Genomic DNA, 21502 nt, shown 5'->3' with positions numbered 1-21502 from the left:
GGAGGAATTCTACTTTAGAATTGTAACGGAATTCCCAAATTGTTCATGTCCGAACTGTCATGTAGTCAACCGGTTATTTCCGAACGTATGCTCCTTACGGCTGTTTTTTTGCTGGAAGTATGTTCCAATGCTATTTGAAATCTCTTTTTCACATACAAATTCCCCCTTGATTTTTTTAAACTAGTTCAGATGTGCTGCAGTTCGCAAGACAATTTTGTAGACCAGCGACTGCCTCTCAATCAAATATATCCTAAGCGAGCAAATGTCGTGCCGAATCTATCACAACAAGGCCTTTAGTCAAAATATTTATCTTACATTTTCAAGTCAACATTTTCAAACAGTGACAGAATATTCCAACGTCATCGATTCAAGTCAAAGAGATCGCTACCCTTGCTTTATTTTTAGTGAACAGCTACCCTATCGAAAAAGGTCATGTTCATTTTCAATTCACCATTGAGTCAAGTCCTAGTCCATGTCACCGAGCTGATGGCCGAGTCCGAGTCACGGTATTATGACTCGAGTCTGAGTCCAAGTCATTGCGTTGACTGCTCAGTTTCCAGTTGAAGTCTTGTTAAACCCAATTTTTATAACTCTATTTGGTGATATTGAATGATTTGGAATTATAGTATACTAAATTTCCTCACTTTGAGCAGTTTCTTGTCGCAATTTCAAGTACCTGGACCAATAGACGAAATTTCAATAGGGTGGTCACTTTACTGTTCTTAGAAATTACAATGAAATGTCGGTCTTGGCCGTCTTATAGTCTCGAGTCATATGGCTTGGTTCGAGTCGAGTTAATACACATATTGTCTCGAGTCGAGTCGAGTCGTTTCCGTATTTTGAGAAAATGACTCGAGTCAAGTCGAGTCATCAGAAAATGATGACTCGAGTCGGATTCGAGTCTGGTCAACCCTGCTATATATGAAAGTACCAATATTATTGGCCAAATGCATACGCAAACTTGAGGAAAAATCGCAAGACCAGTAAATCTATGCGTTCTGATTTTTCACAGCAGTTATATTAGCGATTGGTGCATGGTGTAGAAGAAGTGGGTCGTCTGATAACCTGCTAGAGTTGTAACCTGAGTCCCACGTAATGGGTGGCTGGGTAGATATACTTAGCTCAGGGTAGTAGGCACACGTCCCTGCGTTAGTCCTTGGTCTGACAACTTCAACGTGAATCCAACGACAGTATTGCCTCAGATAGATATATTGGTCGAATATGCATGGAATATACAGTAGGGTACCGCATATGAGTCTGCTTGTAATTGAAATGCGCGAGCTAATAAATGGTAAGTCACGTGGTAGCGAGAAGAAAGATATAAGTCACGTGATGTACAGATATGAGAGAGAAGGGGCCAGAGCTCCACACCGTCTCCAATAAAAGACGTGATTAGCGACAATATAAAATGACATTTACATGAATAGCAGACCGGTACGATTACGAAGCGTAATAATTGCAACATAAAAAAAAACATAGCGTATTGTTAACGTGGTAAGGCCGAAGTTTGCCGTTAATAAAGTATTGGTAGAAAGGCGATAACACCAATTTAAAATGCAATATTGTAGCCTGATGTTGCAATATTGATACAACATGATAGCAATGAAACCATATATGAGATAGTGTATTGATAACACGTTAAGGATTAGATTAAATATAGTCAAAATGGCGAATTGGTCATATCTGAGGCAATTTTTGTGTTTTATTAAAAGAACAATAAACGAAAGAAGAAAAAAATATGTACACAAAGGAATTGACATTAGGTATGGCGAATGCGTCATACGCCAGAACAAATTGGTGGTAAGTCGAAATGAGTGTATGTTATTTGTAAATGCAAAATCCTAAAAGCGGAATCTAGTGTATGGTTTGGGAGCATATTAAAGTCAAAACTACTTTTCAAATTAATCGAAACACGTGGTATTAGAAGATAGGAAGTAACGAAAGTAGGAAACTGATGTCTGGGTTTTCTAGCGACCAGAGACTGCTTTTATGAGTCAATGGAGTGAAATAGAGAAAATTATTCAAATGGCGTCCCGTAGTCGAACCGCGTAGAATGGCGAGATCTGTGGGAAATTTCTTGAACCATTAAGATTAATGACCAACGGAATAGTCACAAAGACCGGGGCCCGAAATTATGTGAGCCGTATATATTTTCGGCAAGAACAGTCGTATTGACGCATTCGCTAATGGGTAGCCTATACGAATGAATTTTAAAATGCTAATAAGTCCGTATGGGAGAGATAGATAAAAGTATGAATCATAATCGCGTGTATAGGGATTACGAAATTCGCCGCGTTTGAAAAGTGAACAGTCCATCAGTCTTTCGGAAGACCGAATAATTATTTATATACAGTTAAGCCATGCACCGTGGGCCGCGAACCTGCCTGGAATAATTAACAGTCAATGCTCATTGCACAATAATGATTGTATTTAGATCCAATTAGTTCACTCCGCCAAGGTTAAAACGCGTATCGCCTGTTCTGCGAATATTCTTCACGACTGTCGAAGTCGACTTAAAAGTGCGTATATATAAGTGGTGTTACCAAAGCCATGTTGAACTTGTATGTCCCGAAATATTGACATATGTGGCTGAATCGGAGAGCGGAGGAATGTCGTGTAGTAGTGAGCATTTCGGCAGTACGCGAGACCCGTTGGCAGAAGACGACGAATCTGGGATGCAAAGCAATATCGGCAGCAAACAGGCTATTTCACAAAGTAGGAAAATAATAATAGCAATAAGAGTATAGATAGCCTAATGACAAATTTGAAAAGAAATTAAACACAATAGACACATTATATGTCAGCGAACCAGATATGAAGTGGTGAAAATCTGCACCGATAGGAATGAAATGAGCCGAGTAGGCCTACGCTATAATGTAAGCGTAAGTACTAAGTATTGAATCGATTATTACATGCGTGAAGGAGCGACGCAAGGCCGTTATATAAGCCTTGTGAGTAATTTGAGCTTTTAAGTAGAAATTAATAAAAGTTTACGGAATCTCGAAGTGAATGGAAATTATGCCGGGTTAGCCGGGTGTATTAATCAGCTCAAAAGTATCTAGAAATGAAATATTCGCATCAAAGCATGTCAAGATGAATGTAATCGTAGCGTAACGTGGGGAATTCGTCATTTAATTATATGACAAAGTAAGTCGTGAAGGTATAGTGTAAAAATTATAAAGAGAATGTAATAACAATAGCCGAATTCATGACAAATGTGTGTATTGTTAGGTAGCCTAATGGCATGTACGAATTTAGTGCTGCGAACACGCAGTCATGTCAAGAAAAGTCCCTAGCGATATGTACACCGCATGGTATACCACAAATCCAGACATATCGCTGGATCTGCGCGCCATATGCTATCCAGATATAAAAAGGTTTCCGGAAATAAATTGACGTGTGCCGTTAAAACACGTCGCGACAGTTAATGCACAATTGCGTAAGTAAGAATCGTGCCTCACATTAAAAGTATATATATAATATACAGTGACTGTAACGCTTTTGTAAGTACGGACTTCCTAGGTAGATCGAAGAAATGACTCAGATTGCGGTGCGAACGTCAGCATCAGATTTCGTAATATCGCGAGTCTGAGCGCTGGAGACCACGAGTCTAATTACAACACTGACTCCGCCCCACCGCTTGATCAAGGCGGTAAAGCGGGACCAGATATGCAATCCCGTGGCCGACGCTTTGAGAAGACTCGGATACCCCCGGGTCGAAATTTGTGCCTTAGATCACAACACATAAGCCGAAACAATTCTTGATTTCCTAGTCGGAGTAGCATATATAAAAAGGGAAATGTCCGTGGCGAAAATAAATCACGGGATATTTAGATAATATTGCGTCCAAATGGCATTGGGGGTAAAATAAATGTATCGTTAATCGCATGTAAATAGGTTGTAAAATCTGAGTATGTTCAGATGACATTATCGCGGGTAAGTATGTAAAGACGCAATTTACGAAGAAAAATGACAATTTGTTACCGTGTTAAAGAGGCCTTATTTAAGCATGGGTAATTAGAAGTAAGTGATTATGTAAAAGACCTAGTATAAAGAAAGTAAATAAGTCAATGTTTTTTAAAAAAAAATGGGAAATTAATTCCGTATCCACAAATTACAGCATAAGGCTGAGTTTTAAGTAATGCAAATATTTGATTAAAATCAAATAACCATTATGAGAAATTGTAGTAAAGCGAGGCTATGCGAATACGCGTAATTAGATAAGATGAATTGAAGTTAGAAAAATAAAGTTAATTATAAAATCCCAATTCCCAGTGCTACTGGTATATCTTAATAGTTCATAGCCGAGATCTAAATTGCCGGTTAAAAAGAGCTGCTGTTGCCGCAGAATTATCATATTAAATACGGTGGGATGTTATGTTATAGTCGGCCGAAAAGACGCGTCACTATTGTTATGGAATTCCCAGTGACGGTATATAGTTACGGTAGTTAAAAAAAGGGTAGCGCTTAAATACGCGCGGAAGTCAATGTAGCAGGAATGACAGATGAAATCACAAAAAGCAATGTATGAATTAGGTTTAAAGAAATATTATAAAATTACAATAATGGGATTGGTAGTTATGTTCCACGGAAATGCCGTGAATTTAATGAAACGAACAAAAAAACAGATTGGTAAATAACGACGGTGGTTGGCAGTGATTTACGTGGTAATATGAAGGTAGGAAAAACCGCAAAATTTATAATTACAATCGAAATTAAGTTGCTGAACAATTAGACAACTGTAAGCAAATGGTATGTTACACGACTAAGGTAGGCTATTCGTGCGAAAGTTAAGTTAGTGAATAATGGATCGGTAGTAATTATTCGATTTCACGGGAGAGAGAAGCAATTTTATCGGGTGGTCGAGAGTATAATTCCCGACGAGGAATGGGTGTGATAATTTCGTTAGAAAGCAAAACGCTAAGATTCAAATAATAGTTATGAAGGCCGTAATATAAAAACGAAACCAATGAACAACGTCTTGTCAGTGTCAGAGTATCACTCAAATCTGGTTCTCTGAATGTCATGGCATTGAATACAGAAACACAAACAACTAATATAATTATGTAGAAAGCACGAATCGAGCAATAACGAGGAAATTTGCTGCTAGCCGATAAAGCCAAGTGAGATAAATCATTCTCACTGCAAAATGCATTCCCGAAATTCGAAGTCAAATAAACGGATTTACCGTGTAAGGGTGGAAAAGTCCTGGATGGCTCCATATAGCAGTTGTAAGTCCAATTGTGTAGGAGGCGATTCGTCCTTCGTTGAAGCTGAAATCATCTCACGAGTTGGCATCATGTAGAAGAAGTGGGTCGTCTGATAACCTGCTAGAGTTGTAACCTGAGTCCCACGTAATGGGTGGCTGGGTAGATATACTTAGCTCAGGGTAGTAGGCACACGTCCCTGCGTTAGTCCTTGGTCTGACAACTTCAACGTGAATCCAACGACAGTATTGCCTCAGATAGATATATTGGTCGAATATGCATGGAATATACAGTAGGGTACCGCATATGAGTCTGCTTGTAATTGAAATGCGCGAGCTAATAAATGGTAAGTCACGTGGTAGCGAGAAGAAAGATATAAGTCACGTGATGTACAGATATGAGAGAGAAGGGGCCAGAGCTCCACAATGGTCAGCCGAAAACAGAAATGGAAGTGTGGGGGTCTGTTCGTCAAGCCTTCCAGAATTTGTTTGATTAGGACCAATACCATTGTTTTTGGAGGTCTACAAAGTGTTGTTACAGCCCTGCAAGAAACAAACACTCGGTGCCGCCCATCTTATTCTTCAGTCATCAGGTGCTCGCGCGGTAAAATAACATTTTTTTAATCATTGGGCTGATTTCTCCTAAGGGGGGAGTTCCGGCTCAAATTTCGGCAAAGGGGGGCACGAGATGAAAAAGGTAGGGAACCACTGTATTAAAGCAAGTGTAGTAATACCTTTAATATCCGGACATAAAGCTACACAATATGAAATTTTTACGGTCCACCATATTTTTTATTAACGTTTACTAATCACGCGAAGTGTTTACACCGTATCCTATATCATAGGCTTACCATACGTCCTCTTTTAAGAGGATTTGTCCTCTTTTTTGACTTTTTTGAAAGTGTCCTCGGAGGACGCCCTTTTGTCCTCTTTTTTGAGATTTTGTCCTCTTTTTTGAAAATTTAGGTCAGATTTAGAGCAAATTGCGAGTGATATGCCGCAAATTAGCACAGAAGTGACGATCCGGCGGGTATTTCGGAGTGAAAAACGGTGATTTTAGCTCTGAGCGAAAAGATGACCTTTTTTTTTTGTATTTCGAGCTCTGAGCGAAAGTGATGACCTTTTTTTTTTAGTCATCCACCTGGAAATGTGGAGAAAAAAACGGTATTTTGGGCTCTGAGAGGAAGTGATGAACTTTTTTTTTTTTTTTAGTTAACCGATCACAAAGTGGGAAAAATTCACCGGTTTTTGAGAATTCTACTCCGGTTTTGCATCTTGCAAATTTCTGAAAAAGTGTCCACTTTTTACATTTCCAAAATATGGTAAGCCTACTATATCACTTCTCCGTATTGCTCTTCGACTAAACTATGGGCCCTATAATATAGGGGATGGCGCCGTACCATGCTATTTTTTAAAACGTGCTGTTCGAGAAAACAGATGATTAGTATCGCATTCCCATATCAATACTATCATTTACATCCCATGATGTGGATTTGGCTATGCTATCGACAATTGGATACCTGCTGGTATGCATCAGTATGAATCAAGCTCGTCATCTTTCGCATAGCTCAATTTGCACCTTTTTACAATCCATGTGAACGAATTGGGATCGTATTCATAACTACTTACTTACTTGAGTACTTTTAAAGTAAGTAAATTCTACTTCTACTTCAAGTTGTTTTAGGTTGCTTATGGAAGAAGTACTTCTACTCGTACTTGAGTAGATTTTTTCGTAGCTACTTCTACTTCTACTTGAGTAGCTTTCTTGACTACTTTGACCACCTCTGCTCATTACCATGTCCAATTGTCCATACATACATTGTGCAACTGTACATATAGTTTCAAAGGTTTCTGGAACTGTATGTAATCAATACAGAGGAACACAGACATTCATAAAACATAATTGTATTTGTAAACGAAATTAAGAGATGTCAGTAATTCAGCAGCAGTGATTGGAAATTAGACTATAAATGTGTGTAGATTGTGTGGTAGGCGCTCATTTGAAAATCTTCCCATTCAAAATTTCAATCCAGTAGCCATCCGGGTCCTTTATGAAGGCCAATCCTTTCATGCTGCCTGCAACATATTCCATGATCAAGATTCAAAGCATATTCTGATTGATAAAAGCTAGGACTTCAGCTATGGCCCATCACCAGGGCCGAAACTGCACTTCGCGTGAAAATTCCCCATAATTTATGATTGAGTCGGTCAATAATATTGGGAATTGCATATATATTGCTATAATTTTTTTTATCCTCTCTCTGCCCACGTAATCAGATTTACCGGTAGAGCTGAGGTAGGTGTTGTCTTAAAAAATGTATAGGACCTATATCTAATAATAATTGAACATATTTGGGCGGGACCATTGGTATTATGACTGTTTTATGTTATTTCGTGACCTCGTGTCTGCGATGTGAAAATATGTTGAAATCACCCACGATTTCAAGTTGTTAATTCTGAACTAGCAAATAACTTTTCTCTGCGGCTTTTCTCTTTTAGGGTTCAGATTGCCAAGACAGGAACATTTGGCGCCGGCCATTTAGGCGCCTATGGACAATTAAACATGTAGTTGTAGCTGTATCTATAACGAAGTTTTTGGTCTGCATAAGGGCAGTCCTTTTCGGTCAAGGCTTTCTCCCTGCCGATCATTCTGGCACACTTCTTGGAATCGCATGGTACGTGGGCTAAAACTACAAATGTCTTGGTACGTCGTGGCGCGGCAACAGCCGACACTGAAATGCCAATTCCTATAAATCCTGCGTATTTTTTCTTGTTAGTAGGGTACCCAATAACTAGATGTTTTGAAACATTAAACCACGCGCGGCGCGAAAAACTTTGCATAAAGTAGCATAAATTTTTAACAAAATACTCCATAATTTTGGTCATTCACAAAATAATTTCGGGCCCCCTTCGATCTCACAATTGGGGGGTTTGAGGTGCGGAAGTTACGGTTCAGCCCGCATCCAATTCTTGTCAGTGAATCGTAAAAACACAGTAGATGATGACAAAGTAGAGCAGGTGTCAGCAATAGGCCTACTCTAGGCTTTTTGGTGTGGCCAACAACAAGATTATGCAACACAGAATACTAGGTGGTCATTTCCCACGAAATGATGATATATTGCTACTATGATTACATCAAGTCTGGAGATTGATCTCTTTCATTACCGGTACTTGTATTTCCTATACGCTCAGATTCACCATAGTCATTTTACAAGCCGTTTTGCCCATTTCAGCCTGTGTTTATCAATCTTAACACTGGCTGCATGTCACGTAGCCCATGCCGACCATATGTCAACTTTGCATATGCTTTTAATGTAGGCTGCAACAATTTAAATACGGTCGTCCGGTGGTGTGTAGAATGCAGTGGTGGTCTGCAATGACATATTTATACTTTTTTAGAGTTACCTACTTTGACTACATGCTCAAGTGGTTGTTTTTCAGACTACTGGTTACATTGGTTATAACCGCACGAAATAACTCATGTACGACGACGAACTGAATATATTTTGGACAATTGTTCCTATATATATTGCATTGTATAGGTATTAGGAATTTCACACCAAGTGGTTTCGACAGGTCTTAGAAACTTTTACTTCAACTTGTAATTGAGTGGACGCTACTTACTCAGCTTGGGTAGCAACACTGACTACTCTGACAAACTCTGGTAGAATGAAGGCGCTTATGCGACGTAATTCCTGCATTAACGGAAGTACGTTTACGATTGTGCATTTCTATTAGATCAGTGGTTCTTAACCTGGGGGTAATTACCCCCAAAGGGGTAATTTGCCAATTTTCGGGGGGTAATTCGAAGTGACATATTCCTATGACGCTGCACTTAAAACGTAAATAATAATGTAGGTTAACATATGTTTTTGCGAGCTTGTAGGCTATATATTGTGTTTCACTTAACATGCCATGCCTGCTCTGATATCATAGTTACCAGAACCAATAGTGATTATGAATAACAGGGTCGAATGTAGTTTAGTATAATGCTAGGTAAGTCCAATTTATTTTGCAGTAGTGAGGATCATATATTGTTACATATGCTGGCAAATTGAAAGACAACAAGGGCTGTCTAAGTTCAGCTTTACGCCTATAATGCAGTAACAATATCGTAAAAATATAGTTGCTAGTATTGAAAAGTGTAGTGGTCTAGTCCAGTTAGAAAAATTATGTCTGACATCATCGAAATGCCTTCCAAGAAAATGGGGGAAGATGTTGCAACCTTTTGGGTCCACCTTCAAAATGAATAATCATTTTTCGTCATAATAGTGTTGAACTTTCTGATTGAATTTCCTTCAATGGTATCCATCAAAACGAAATAAGTTTGTGATTGACAATTGCATGAGATGCTATCTATGATCCTCCTGTTTTCCTAGATGTGACAACTGGATAACACAAAAACAGCATCAGCCTTCCCATTGATTTGATATTCCTAACAGGCATTTCAGTGTACATTATGACGTCACGTTGAGTGCAAGCTGTAATTTGTTATTTTTTGGGGGTAATTGCATCCTGTCATTTTCTTCTTGGGGGTAACGGTATGAAAAAGGTTAAGAACCACTGTATTAGATGACAAAAAAATTAGTATGTCACTACTATTAATGTTGAAGTTCATCTGTTCTATTATTAGAAATGATATTAAAATATTTGACTAGTACTAGTACTATAGAATATCCTATGTTCGAATCGTGTAAGGTAGCTCCCTGCTGAAATGATGGGCTTTCCCATAATGTTTGAAAGAAAACCAGAAATTATATTAGAATTAAAATTAGATCACAGAAACATTTTACAAATATATCAGATTAGAATTCGATTACCACCATTTCGTTCTAATTGGACAACTAATCATCTTGATTATCTAGTTGCCCATGTCTGTTTCGAAGACTCAGAAAGATTCCACTTTGAATTCGGCTCGAGTTCACAAACAATCAAAAACCAAACTCACCATCATCAGGCTTTTTTACGAATTCCACACCTAGTTTCTCAAAGCGTTCCGAAGCTGCGTAAACGTCTGGAACTGCGATCCCTATATGTCCAAAACCGCGCGGGTCCGAATTTCCATTGTGGTATTTCTGGTCCGGGTCACTTTCGGAGCCCCAATTGCTGAAATCGAAAGCGGAGTGATGAAAACAAAGGAAAAACACGAATAACAAATAGACGCAGCATTTCAGTTCCAAGATATAGGCAAAAGCAGTGCAAAGTAATGAAAATGTGAGCCAAATACCAAGTTGAGTCTGAATCCAGGAATTTGTTGCAGTACTCGCAAGTACCTGAATAAGACCTGAAGACCTGAACATAAAGGACTACATCAGGTTGTTGTGTTGGTATTCATAGCGTTTCGACGACAATGGTCATTTACACCAAGTCTATATTCTTTATCACAATTCCTGACCCGCGACTTGTAGCACGGCCCACTTTTAACTACATCAGGTCTAGGTACCTGCATGAATGCAGATGTATGTGAAGTCGCCATTGATGATAACCAGGTATAAATAAAACAAAAAATTTTGAATGTGTGTGCAGAGGCACCGAGTATAAGTATAAAACAAGTACGCAATTTCAATTATCGGTAATCCACAGCCCATTCATAGAAGCATTTTAATAAATAGTGACAAGAACACATTGCAAAACTTTTATGGTGCTATAGCTCGTGGCGAATTCCAAAGTTACAAGCTGTCATTTTGCAAACAGGATGCGAAGCTAGAAGTGCAATATTAAAACTACACTGGGGTTGGGATTGTAACAAAAGGACCATGTCGTAGCCGTGGAATTAGAGTAGCTTATGGCCATTTGACATTGGGAAAATCAAGTTCTTGTAAAATATTAATATTCTTTCGGCCTCATCTTGGACATGGTTATGTTTTAAACAATGTGACAAACAAAAACTTGACGTAAATTTACTCAAAATGTACTAACAATGCAACAAAACAAATAAGCGACACGTTTCACAAATCTGTAGAAATAAAAAGCATGCCCCGCAAGCATGATCAGTCGATCACTCTAGTACCGAGCTGGTTGAAGAATGTAAGAGTATACTTGACAGAGGGCTATCATATTGTCAAGCCAATTACAAATTCTCAGCTGCTCGCAACATTAGGATTATCTTGTTTATAAAAGTCTTTCAACAGCGCCACGGCTCTATCCGACCAAACGTCGCCGACACAAACCAACTCCGGCCCCAGACTAGAGGTCAAGTCTTTTTCAGAGCTGACTTCCAACACAGACCCGCAACCCCCGAACCTTTCATTCCGGCACCCATACACAACCTTTGGTATCTGCATCACTCTTAACATCGCCGCGCACATGATACAAGGCTCCACCGTTACGTACAAGGTACAGTTTCGAAAATACTCCGAAATTTCCGTGTCAGTGACATTATCTCCATGGTTTGAGAGTAAATAACGATATGAGTCATCGATGGCAACAGCTTCCGCATGACGCGTTGCATTTTTTGTCCGGTTTACATCATTTCTGCCGACGCCGATTATATTTTCATCGTTCAAAACTATGATACATCCAACCGGAACTTCTCCATGCCGTAAAGCTTCTTCCGCAAAGGAAAATGCTTTATGCATCCAATGTTTATTATAAGAGTTATCTACCATGATATGGTTGAGTAAAAACCTGTAGAAATACACAAACATGGAGAACGCGTGTCGTAAATACTTACTGCGTCAGCTCGATCGTGGCTGGCCTTGAGAATGTCCATCGTTTCCTCTCTAAGGTGTCAGTAGGAATGTCGTTCTCGTCCTCATAACCCATGAAGTACAGAGAAAACTTCATCGCAGGAAAGTGTGATGCTGAAAGGAGTCTGAATGAAGAGGTGGAAAAGTAGAAAATTTCCAGCTTTTCCAAATCAGATTAGAGTTGAAATTACAGCCCCAGTTTTTTTTCAAATTAGATTAAAATTAGAAATACTGAGTTCGCAAAAACTCAAAATCAGAATTTTAGGAATATCAAAAAACCAAGTAAGTGCATATCCATCAGACCTCATCCTCATAAGCATGGAAACGGCAATTGTATGTACACCAAGATTGGCTCATTTCGCACTGTTAATTTCTCCTGTAGCGTTTTCAGGAAAGTCAGAATTCAGATTAGAATTAAAATTAGGGCATAGAAACATTTCTCAAATTGGGTTAGAATTAGATTATAAGTACCAGCATTTTGCTCTATTTATTCTAATTGGACAAGTAAAATTATATCATTGTCCAAGTCTGTCATAATGTGTAAATTATACTAAATGTTGATCCGTCGTCTGGGAATATTAGGACGGGTCGTTCATTATGATTAAGGTATCGTCTTTAAGCGTAAGCACTAAGCAGCAACACTGGGCCTCGCATTCCTGGAGAATCCAAATTCATGGATCTTAAAAAACTGCGCCTCTCAGTAGGCTACTACAATTGTCATTAATATGAATGTAGTTTGTGTGCGGAAGTTTGACTTTTCCAGAGTGCTCACTCACCCTCCTCTAGTGTTTTTTTTTTACTAATTTCACTCTACTCAACAGATTTTCAACGTAAAAATTGGTCACTTACTTCCACACAAGTACCAACTATGACTAGTTGGCCACATATCACAGTATGAGCTTGAAACGGTATGTAAAAAATAAGACTTTTAGACTGACTAGAAAAGACATTTCTATGCATGGCACTGACGGCAGTAATAATGGTAATGGTTGGTAACATAGCCTACCATCATACGCAATTCAACCTACTCTGCAATTGGACATGCTAAACTACAGCAAATTCTATGCTAACCTCATTCCCAGTACTTTCGAGTAAAACTCCAATGATTTCTTTGGATCTTTCACTCTCAACATGGTTTGCTGCATGATGAATTCCTGTCAGGAATAGCCAAAATTAAAATTTATTTACCTGATGTTTGGCTATACTACAGCAGGTTGCCGGTGAACTCGGACCTCGGTGAACTCGGACCTCGGTGAACCCGGCCCTCGATGAACTCGGCCCTCGGTGAATTCCGCCCTCGGGAAATTTGTATTAACAAGTATTAATATGAATTATTAAACTAATAATGTTATTATCAACTGATTTGTCAATCTTGTAAGGAGGCCGGGACATGCGTAGATCACGCAGTCACGGCGTGATCAGATCACGTGATCACGATTGCGTGGTCGGCTCAGTGTTGAATTGACTTGGCGAGGGGCGGACGTGCGACGTTCGACATCCTCGTATCTGTTCATGACATCGCATTGGGTCTTATCGCATTGTACATTGTGTGTGAATTATTCAGATGAAAAATATATATCAACGATTGTTATTGCCCACATATCAACCACGCGTGATCTGCTCGTTATTGCAACTGTAGGTTGAGGTGGGGTGTTAGGGTTGGGTAGGGTATAGGGGGAAGGGACACATCAGGGTTCGGGGAGTGGGACATGAGGGTTGGGGGAGGTGGGATATATATTAGGGTTGGTAGAGGTGGGATATTAGGGTTGGGGGAGGGGGGATATTTGGGTTGCCGGAGGTGGGATATTAGGGTTCCGCCGGAGGTGGGATATTAGGGTTGGTGGAGGTGGGATATTAGGGTTGGGGGAGGGGGGATATTAGGGTTGGTGGAGGTGGGATACTAGGGTTGCCGGAGGTGGGATATTAGGGTTGGTGAAGGTGGGATATTAGGGTTGGGGGGATATTAGGGTTGGGGGGATATTAGGGTTGGTGGAGGTGGGATACTAGGGTTGCCGGAGGTGGGATATTAGGGTTGGGGGAGGTGGGATATTAGGGTTGGTGGAGGTGGGATATTGATATGTGAGCGTCGCGTTATCTCCCACGCTTACTCAATCCACGAATACAAAATTTCCCGAGGGCCGAGTTCACCGAGGTCCGAGTTCACTGGTAATCCTACAGCACACTGGATGTAAAACACATACTGGCACGTTGGCACTGTGAAATCTACGCCATTATGTGATCAGTGTAATGTTGGGTAAATACTGAAGACTCAAATCGAGATTCGGATGGACATCACACACATCTCCATATGCCTTGTGACTAGGGTTGGGACTTCGGGATCAAATTTGAAATCCCGGGATCGGGATTTCCCGGGATTATCGCTCCTCAATCCCGGGACTAGAAAAGTTGTGAAATACACATACAAGTTACACAAATAACATTTAGTCCTTGTGATATTGAATTGACGCAAAACATAAGAGCATCAAGAGTATCATCGTTTAGATCAGGGGTCCCAAACTCCAATTTGCTCGCGGGCTAATTTCGCGGCGGGCAGCAGCATCAAATAGGGGTATAATATGTATTTCCCAGTACGCCTGTTTTGTCGGACCTTGCACATTGGCATTCCATACACATTGTGAAAATGTAATACACTATTGTAATATTCACGGTTGCCACGAAAAAGTCATATTTTTCAATATTTTTTAAAAATATTGTTGTGCTTGGCATAATTTGGCGACATAGGGAGTTATATGGACAGTTAGAAACCATGCGAGACGACAAATGCATCGTGTCATCGTAAAAGCTGTCGCATTATAATTTAGCAGCTAGTGGACGTTTGATGTGTGATAGCGATTCAGGTTTTTGGAGTGGTTTCAGAATGAAATTTCAAGTTCTCAAATCCGAAATCTGAAATTTTTGAGTTTATTGTCGAATGCTTGAAAAATCAAAACGCCGACGTGGGCCGCAAAAACAGTTCTGGCGGGCCGCGTGTTTGAGGCCACTGTTCTAGACAATCAGTCGAGTTTGTGACACTGCTTTATTACCAAAATAAGAGATATGGCGCTACATAAGCCTTGGTAGATGTTGTTCACAAATCCCGGGATTTCATCTGGACCAATCCCGGGATCGGGATTGCTTCAAATCCCGGGATCGGGATTGCTATAAATCCCGGGATCGGGATTTCCCGGGGTCCCAACGCTACTTGTGACCAACTTCAAACAATAAAAGTTTCAGCCCCCATCAATATCAACAACAGGGGACTTCTGAAAACTTTGTAGACATGGGTGCGTAACATACCATACCACAGAACATGAATTTTTAAATGATCCAAGCTTACTGATGTAACTGGATCCTTTTGATGAACGCACGCGTTGATCTCTTCATCAGTGAGAGGTCCAGCATCCTGCGACATCTTGTAACATTCAGTGTCACTGTCAGACTGTCAAATACTGAGGATATACCTATATGAAGGAAAAATAAATGAAGTAGAAGATCATGAGCTTTGAATCTATTGATCTACATTCCACGATTACCAGAGAACCCGGACCTTGGAGAACCCGGCCCTACAAACTCGGCCCTCGGAGAACCCGGACTTCGGAGAACCCGGCCCTCGACGAACTCGAAATTTTGTATATCAAGCACGCGTGGTCTACTTGTTGTGGTATTCATGGTGTTTTTCGACGACTCTGGACCTCGGTGAATGCGGCCCTCGAACAATTATGAATTAAAAATGCATTAAATGTGATATGATTCTCAGGTAGAGAAAAATCACGTGCCGTGGTAGATCTCCCAGTGCGAGAGCCTGATATCGAAGAATCTACCACGCATGCTACCGGTTCACCATGATTGGTAGCCAGGGAACTCGGCAATTGGAGTTTGATGCCGCAGCTTTGCAGCATGTGGCCTAATATCCCACCCCGGAAACCCTAATATCCCACCTCCGGCAACCCTAATATCCCACCTCCGGCAACCCTAATATCCCACCTCCGGCAACCCTAATATCCCACCCCCGGCAACCCTAATATCCCACCCCCGGCAACCCTAATATCCCACCCCCGGCAACCCTAATATCCCACCCCGGCAACCCTAGTATCCCACCTCCGGCAACCCTAATGTCCCACTCCCCGAACCCTAATGTCTCCTTTCCCAACTACCCTACCCAACCCTAACACCCCACCTCAACCTACAGTTGCAATAACGAGCAGACCACGCGTGGTTGATATGTGAGCAATAACAATCGTTGGGATATATTTTTCATCTGAACAATTCACACACAATGTACAATGCGATAAGACCCAATGCGATGTCATGAACAGATACGCAATCGTGATCACGTGATCTGATCACTCCGTGACTGCGTGATCTACGCATGCCCTGACCTCCTTACAAGATTGACAAATCAGTTGATAATAACATTATTAGTTTAATAATTCATATTAATACTTGTGAATACACTTAATTTCAAAATTTCCCTAGAGCGGAATTCACCGAGGGCCGGGTTCTCCAAGGACCGGGTTCTCCGAGGGCCGAGTTTGTAGGGCCGGGTTCTCCAAGGTCCGGGTTCTCCGGCAACCCATTCCACAGCTGTCCATTAGGGCCAGAGTGGAATCAGTGGCAACGGCACGCGCATGGTCACGCGAGCATTTATATCTGATCACGCCGATTAATGAATTATGCTGACGTCACAAAGCGATATCAGAGTCCAGATGCAGAATAAGGCGCTTGCGCTTTACAATGAACGCAAGCAACCGTGGCATTTGCGCAACAGTGAATATACGGTGTAACCCTAGTCCGGTGTATACGAGGTATATTTCAGCACATATTGTCGTCTAATAAGTAATTCAGTATCGAATCAGAGCAAAAAATATTTCCGCCACGCGGATGAAATCTTACAATCACGCGAGAAATGTGTCTGTCACGCACAACATGTTGTCGAAAACAACCACCGATTCCAGTCTGGCATTAGGGGTGTTCAAAAATGACTTTTTTTCTCAAATTGTTCTGGCTACTTGATAAAATTGTTAGGTTACCTAATTCAAGCCTACACACCAAATTTAGTTCAATTCCACCCAGTAGCCGCATTGCTACAGGAGAAGAAAGTTTCTATTTATTACATAAAAATGAATAAATAAATAAAAAATCAAAATATTCTGTTCACCCGGCATGAATGCGTTAGGTTGTCTATATAGAAACGGTGTTCACCAAATTTGGCTCAATTCCATCAACCAGTGGAAGCGAAGTTATTGACGTCGAAAAATTTGGATTCGAATAAAATAGTATGGTAGGCACACCTATAATATATAATTAAAGAATTAGTCACTGTAAATACTATTTTATTGATAATCCAAAGTTTTCGACGGCAATAACTCCGCTTCCACTGGTTGGAATTGAACCAGATTTCGTGAAGATAAATTTCTGTAGACAACCATACTCTTTCATGGGGTGAACAGAAAATTCTGAAATTTTCTTTCATTTATTTTTATCGGTCTACTTCTACACCCACGGTACAAACTACGTCGTAATTTAGCAGGCAAACATTATAATTCAACCGGCGAACATTATAGGTCTACTTCTATGCCCAGTGCCCACGGTACAAACTACGTTATAATTTTGCAAGGTCAAATCCTGATAACAAACACTTACCGACTTTTTGTTCGTTTTTTTCGAGACAGTTGCAAATTTGCTCATTGCGAAATGCGAACCCTCAACATTCAAAGGTAATGGTTGATTGACTTCGGGCAAGTTTTCCAGCTTTTCGATTATTTCAAAAGTATAAAGCAACTACAATTTCCATTACAGTATCACTGTTGTGCTTATTGATTTACAAAAGGGTTTTATTCACATAAGACACTATCTCAAGGGGTTTGCAAAGTCTGATATTGTCGGATATTGTCAAACTCCGACCAATACCAACTCCGGATCCGCATCCATGCTCTGGTGGCTTTTGTGGTCCTGCACAGAGTATAGATAACTAACCTACGTAGGTTAGTTATCTCATCATTGGTTTATTAGCAATTTTATCAGTTCAATACACCACAAAAAATGCGATACAATGAAAGAAAGGAAGATGTCGAAGCGACTAGGTTGTCTATGGAATCTGACACCCACTTTATCTATACACAGAGATGAGCATGGATTAGGATGAGGATTTGAAAAAAACGGATTTGTGAAATTTTGTCAGACTAGATGACCTTCACGGTCTTATCGATCATTCCTATCTAATACCGAATACTGTGCACGCATATTTTCTGTACCACCATCACTGCCGTTTGTTATGTATTTTGGTTCGATGAAAATAAAGACTCTCTCTCTCTCTCTCTTGTCGGATTTGGACTGGATTAGGATTAGATATTTTTTCTGAGCGGATTAGGATTTGGATTGGATCAAAGTCACTCAACTATGACTCATAGTTGAGTGACCTTGGATTGGATTAACCGATTTTCTGTGAAATTGATATGTCGTGTGGCGAATGGCGACAAACGTTATTTAGATCAGTTTTTAAAGTGCTTATGGTACACTAAACTATGATACACCCGCTGCCAACGAACATGAGAGTTGCAGCCCTATGCTAAGTTATCTTAAATCAAGAGAATTGTTGGTTGTGAAAGAAAACTTTTTTGCATAAATTAGCATTTTATCTGGATTTCAAGTTACAATCGGATTAGGATTGGACATGGATTTGAATATACAAAAGTTCTGGATTAGGATTTGGATTAGGATTTGAAGCTTCGGATATGGATTGGATTAGGGCATAGAAATTTCAAATCCGCTCATCTCTGGCCTCCTGCACTTGGCGATGTTTTGTCTGCAAAAACATTGTCAGTGAAGTTTTGGCAATGCCGTTCAAGGTCGTTTGAATTTAAAGGAAATGGTCAGGATGAATGGTTAATATGGAATTGTCGCAGCCCGCGAAGTCAAGTCAAGAACTTGTTTGTCTGTTGAAATCCCACTGGTGATGTGAAGTGAATGGTGTTTATGTTTAACAAATTAACGAGAGTGAACACAATCAGTGAGCGGAGGTTGGGGGGCAAAATCAGTATTGGTGTCGTATTGGTAACGTTGTAAATGGTGTATAGTGAGGAGAGTAGCCTTAAAGCATACTATATGAATAGGGTAATATGTGAGACGAAGATGTTTTTATGTAAACTCACGTAATTTAATATCAATATCGTAACGTGGGAGTTGTTGGCTTTTATCGGCAATAATTGCGTGTGACGATGGGGTTTCTTGCCTAGACTAATTAAGTAATTGAATGGAAAGTTGCCCGTGACGTTGCCACCATGTCCACTCTGGACGGATGGCATGGATTGGGTCAAAAAGATGGACAGTAGTCAGTAGAGAACAGTCCACGATGTTGATCAAGCATTATTTTTATTACTAATGCCAGTTTAGGCCGAGGACCATGCTAGTCATTGACAGACCGTAGGCTACTATAGGTTGTTTCAACATTCTCCTATATGTTAAATGCATCACATCGTATGTTGTGTACTATGTCTCTTGTGCGGGGATATAATTTGTCATAGTAAGATTCCTTATAGAGCACGACTAATAGCGCCTTAGCGGTTTGTCGATAACATCAGTATTGGCCATTAGAATTTAAAAACATATAGGCAATTTTCGTTGCATCTCAGCCTGGTAGTAGGTAATCGATCTGAGACTGCTAGATTTGGAATATTGATATATAATTCTCATAGCTGATACAGGCAGATGTGGTCAAAGTGGTAGTCATTGATACACTAGTATAGAACTAGAAGTAACGTCACGTTCTTATTCTTAGTGATACCTTCTATTTCATCAACCGCTTTTGCCTTTTTGCAGGTTGTTGAGTATATACCGTACAGTAGTCATATAAAATCATTTACTATGGCAATCATCACGCCTTTTATTTTATTACTCAAAAACTACAAATCCGTCAAGCACATCTTCACGCCGGGTTTAGTCACCAGCACTTTGCTCAGCTCACTGTTTCTGATCTTTCGCAAATTTCCACCGATTTGCTCCAAACTGCCAAGCGAGACGCGCGACGGCGGTGGATGCGAGTTCCAGTGGCGAGAAGCCGAGATGTACATGTGTCTCATGTGTGTGATTATGATTAAAAATCGGACTGCAGTTTCAATACAAGAAATGATAGATCGATTTTTAACATACTCCAAGGTCGTGAACACGGTGTTGTTTTTTCGTATCGATCCGAGGTTTGGGTTTGTATACGTGCTGTTGTGTTTTATGCGTATTTGGGTTTTCCCTGATATCTTCAACGAGGAAGAAGATGAAGTCCTCCACGTTGACGACGACACATTCAAAGACGTCCTCCGTGAGAATACAAAGCGAATTTGGGTTGTCGAGTTCTATGCAAATTGGGCATCATCTTGCCACGCAGTCGCGCCCGTATTTGCGGCACTTGCACGCAGATATTCCACCGAATATTTGAGATTCGCAAAAATTAACGTCAACAAATCCTCTAAGACTGCAAAGGAATATGGTATCGATGTCACAACCATGAGCAAACAACTCCCCACTGTAATTATCTTCAAAGACACGAAACCAATTACATGGCGGCCAATGGCTGGGAAAAACGGGAAACTTGTCAAGTACGCGTTCACGGAAGACAATATCGTGAGGGATTTCTGTCTCACGCAATTACACGAAGAAGCCGAAAAGAAGAGAGAAACGTACATGAAGAAAAAGAAACAGAATTGAGTGAAATATCACGTGATAATGCCGCTGCACAAATTCAGGGATTGATGTGACTTGATCAGTCAAGCTTACTGTGCCGTGTAGTTTGTCGGGGAACTTTATTGTGGTTTAAAATATGGGGGTTTGAATAGTAACTAGGGCTGGGCAAGATAATTCGAGTCCTCGAATATTAATCAAGTACTAATTAATTAGGTAATAATGAGTGATACACGACTCGAAGACTAATGCTTGATTCAGAATGGAGTCACTCAACCCAGCCCTAGTAGTAACCCAGTAATACTTTATGCAATGCACCATTTTATGCTGTGCCATCTTCATGCTATTTTATTGCAAATATCCGATAGAATATGTGGCATGCTTCATGTCAGTTGCGGCATATCAGCACGATACGGGATGCATTTTCACTGCATTTGTGTATTACAAATAACAATCATCTACTGAAAGAACTATTTGAATGGTTTTGGACATCACGGCATCGTATTTCTGATGAATTTACCAAACCTACCTGGAATCTGCCTGAGGTGGATGATAGGGTTTGTGAGAACCGGAGCATTAAGTGTTGATAAAATACAGGCTATGTGCCTGTTCTACCTCTGAAATTACTGTATATGTGGCATGAATGATTGTTGCCATCTAGTATTCTGAATTAACACTCCAAATTAGCGAACCAAGACAATTCATGGCTGACTTCCCTTTCTCAATCGCTTTCTGGTCCTAAAAGGCTTTTTAGAAATAGCACATGATTACAGCATGTGTGTATGACTGTGGTTGCCAGTGACAAAAACATTGTCGAAGTATAGGTAGTATACAAGAAAGCTAGTTGACTAAGTGGATACCATCTACTTGAATACTATGGGAAAGTAGAAGGATGACCTCTTGCCTTTAGGGGTAAAAAAGATACGTTGAGCTTGAT

General features: G+C 40.2%; 4 protein-coding genes across 4 annotated transcripts in view; 2 read left to right on the top strand and 2 right to left on the bottom strand.

Moving 5' to 3' along the window:
- The window catches only part of LOC145440732 (WD repeat domain phosphoinositide-interacting protein 2-like), a 227720-nt gene that overhangs the window by 181983 nt on the left and 24235 nt on the right, over nt 1-21502 (top strand). The gene's annotated exons all lie outside the window — the stretch shown is intronic.
- Nucleotides 7096-17555, bottom strand: LOC145440743 (lactoylglutathione lyase-like). The gene is made up of 6 exons (XM_080318485.1): nt 17539-17555; nt 15233-15356; nt 12967-13049; nt 11880-12020; nt 10155-10312; nt 7096-7282 (listed from the first exon to the last, which is right to left on the bottom strand). Exons 2-6 carry the CDS (start codon nt 15305-15307, stop codon nt 7203-7205), a joined length of 537 nt encoding a protein of 178 aa, XP_080174611.1. The 5' UTR covers nt 15308-15356; nt 17539-17555; the 3' UTR covers nt 7096-7202.
- Nucleotides 10936-11865, bottom strand: LOC145440742 (tRNA-specific adenosine-34 deaminase catalytic subunit ADAT2-like). The gene has a single exon (XM_080318484.1). The coding sequence runs from the start codon at nt 11851-11853 to the stop codon at nt 11287-11289; it is 567 nt and encodes a 188-aa protein (XP_080174610.1). The 5' UTR covers nt 11854-11865; the 3' UTR covers nt 10936-11286.
- On the top strand, nt 19674-21035 carry LOC145440739 (thioredoxin-related transmembrane protein 2-like). Its single transcript, XM_080318481.1, has one exon. It carries the CDS (start codon nt 19759-19761, stop codon nt 20590-20592), a length of 834 nt encoding a protein of 277 aa, XP_080174607.1. The 5' UTR covers nt 19674-19758; the 3' UTR covers nt 20593-21035.

The sequence above is a fragment of the Botryllus schlosseri genome, chromosome 6, assembly GCF_051294905.1.
Source record: "Botryllus schlosseri isolate E-star chromosome 6, Bs_hap1, whole genome shotgun sequence".
Lineage (NCBI taxonomy): Eukaryota > Metazoa > Chordata > Ascidiacea > Stolidobranchia > Styelidae > Botryllus > Botryllus schlosseri.
This window is presented reverse-complemented; position numbering and strand designations above follow the sequence as displayed.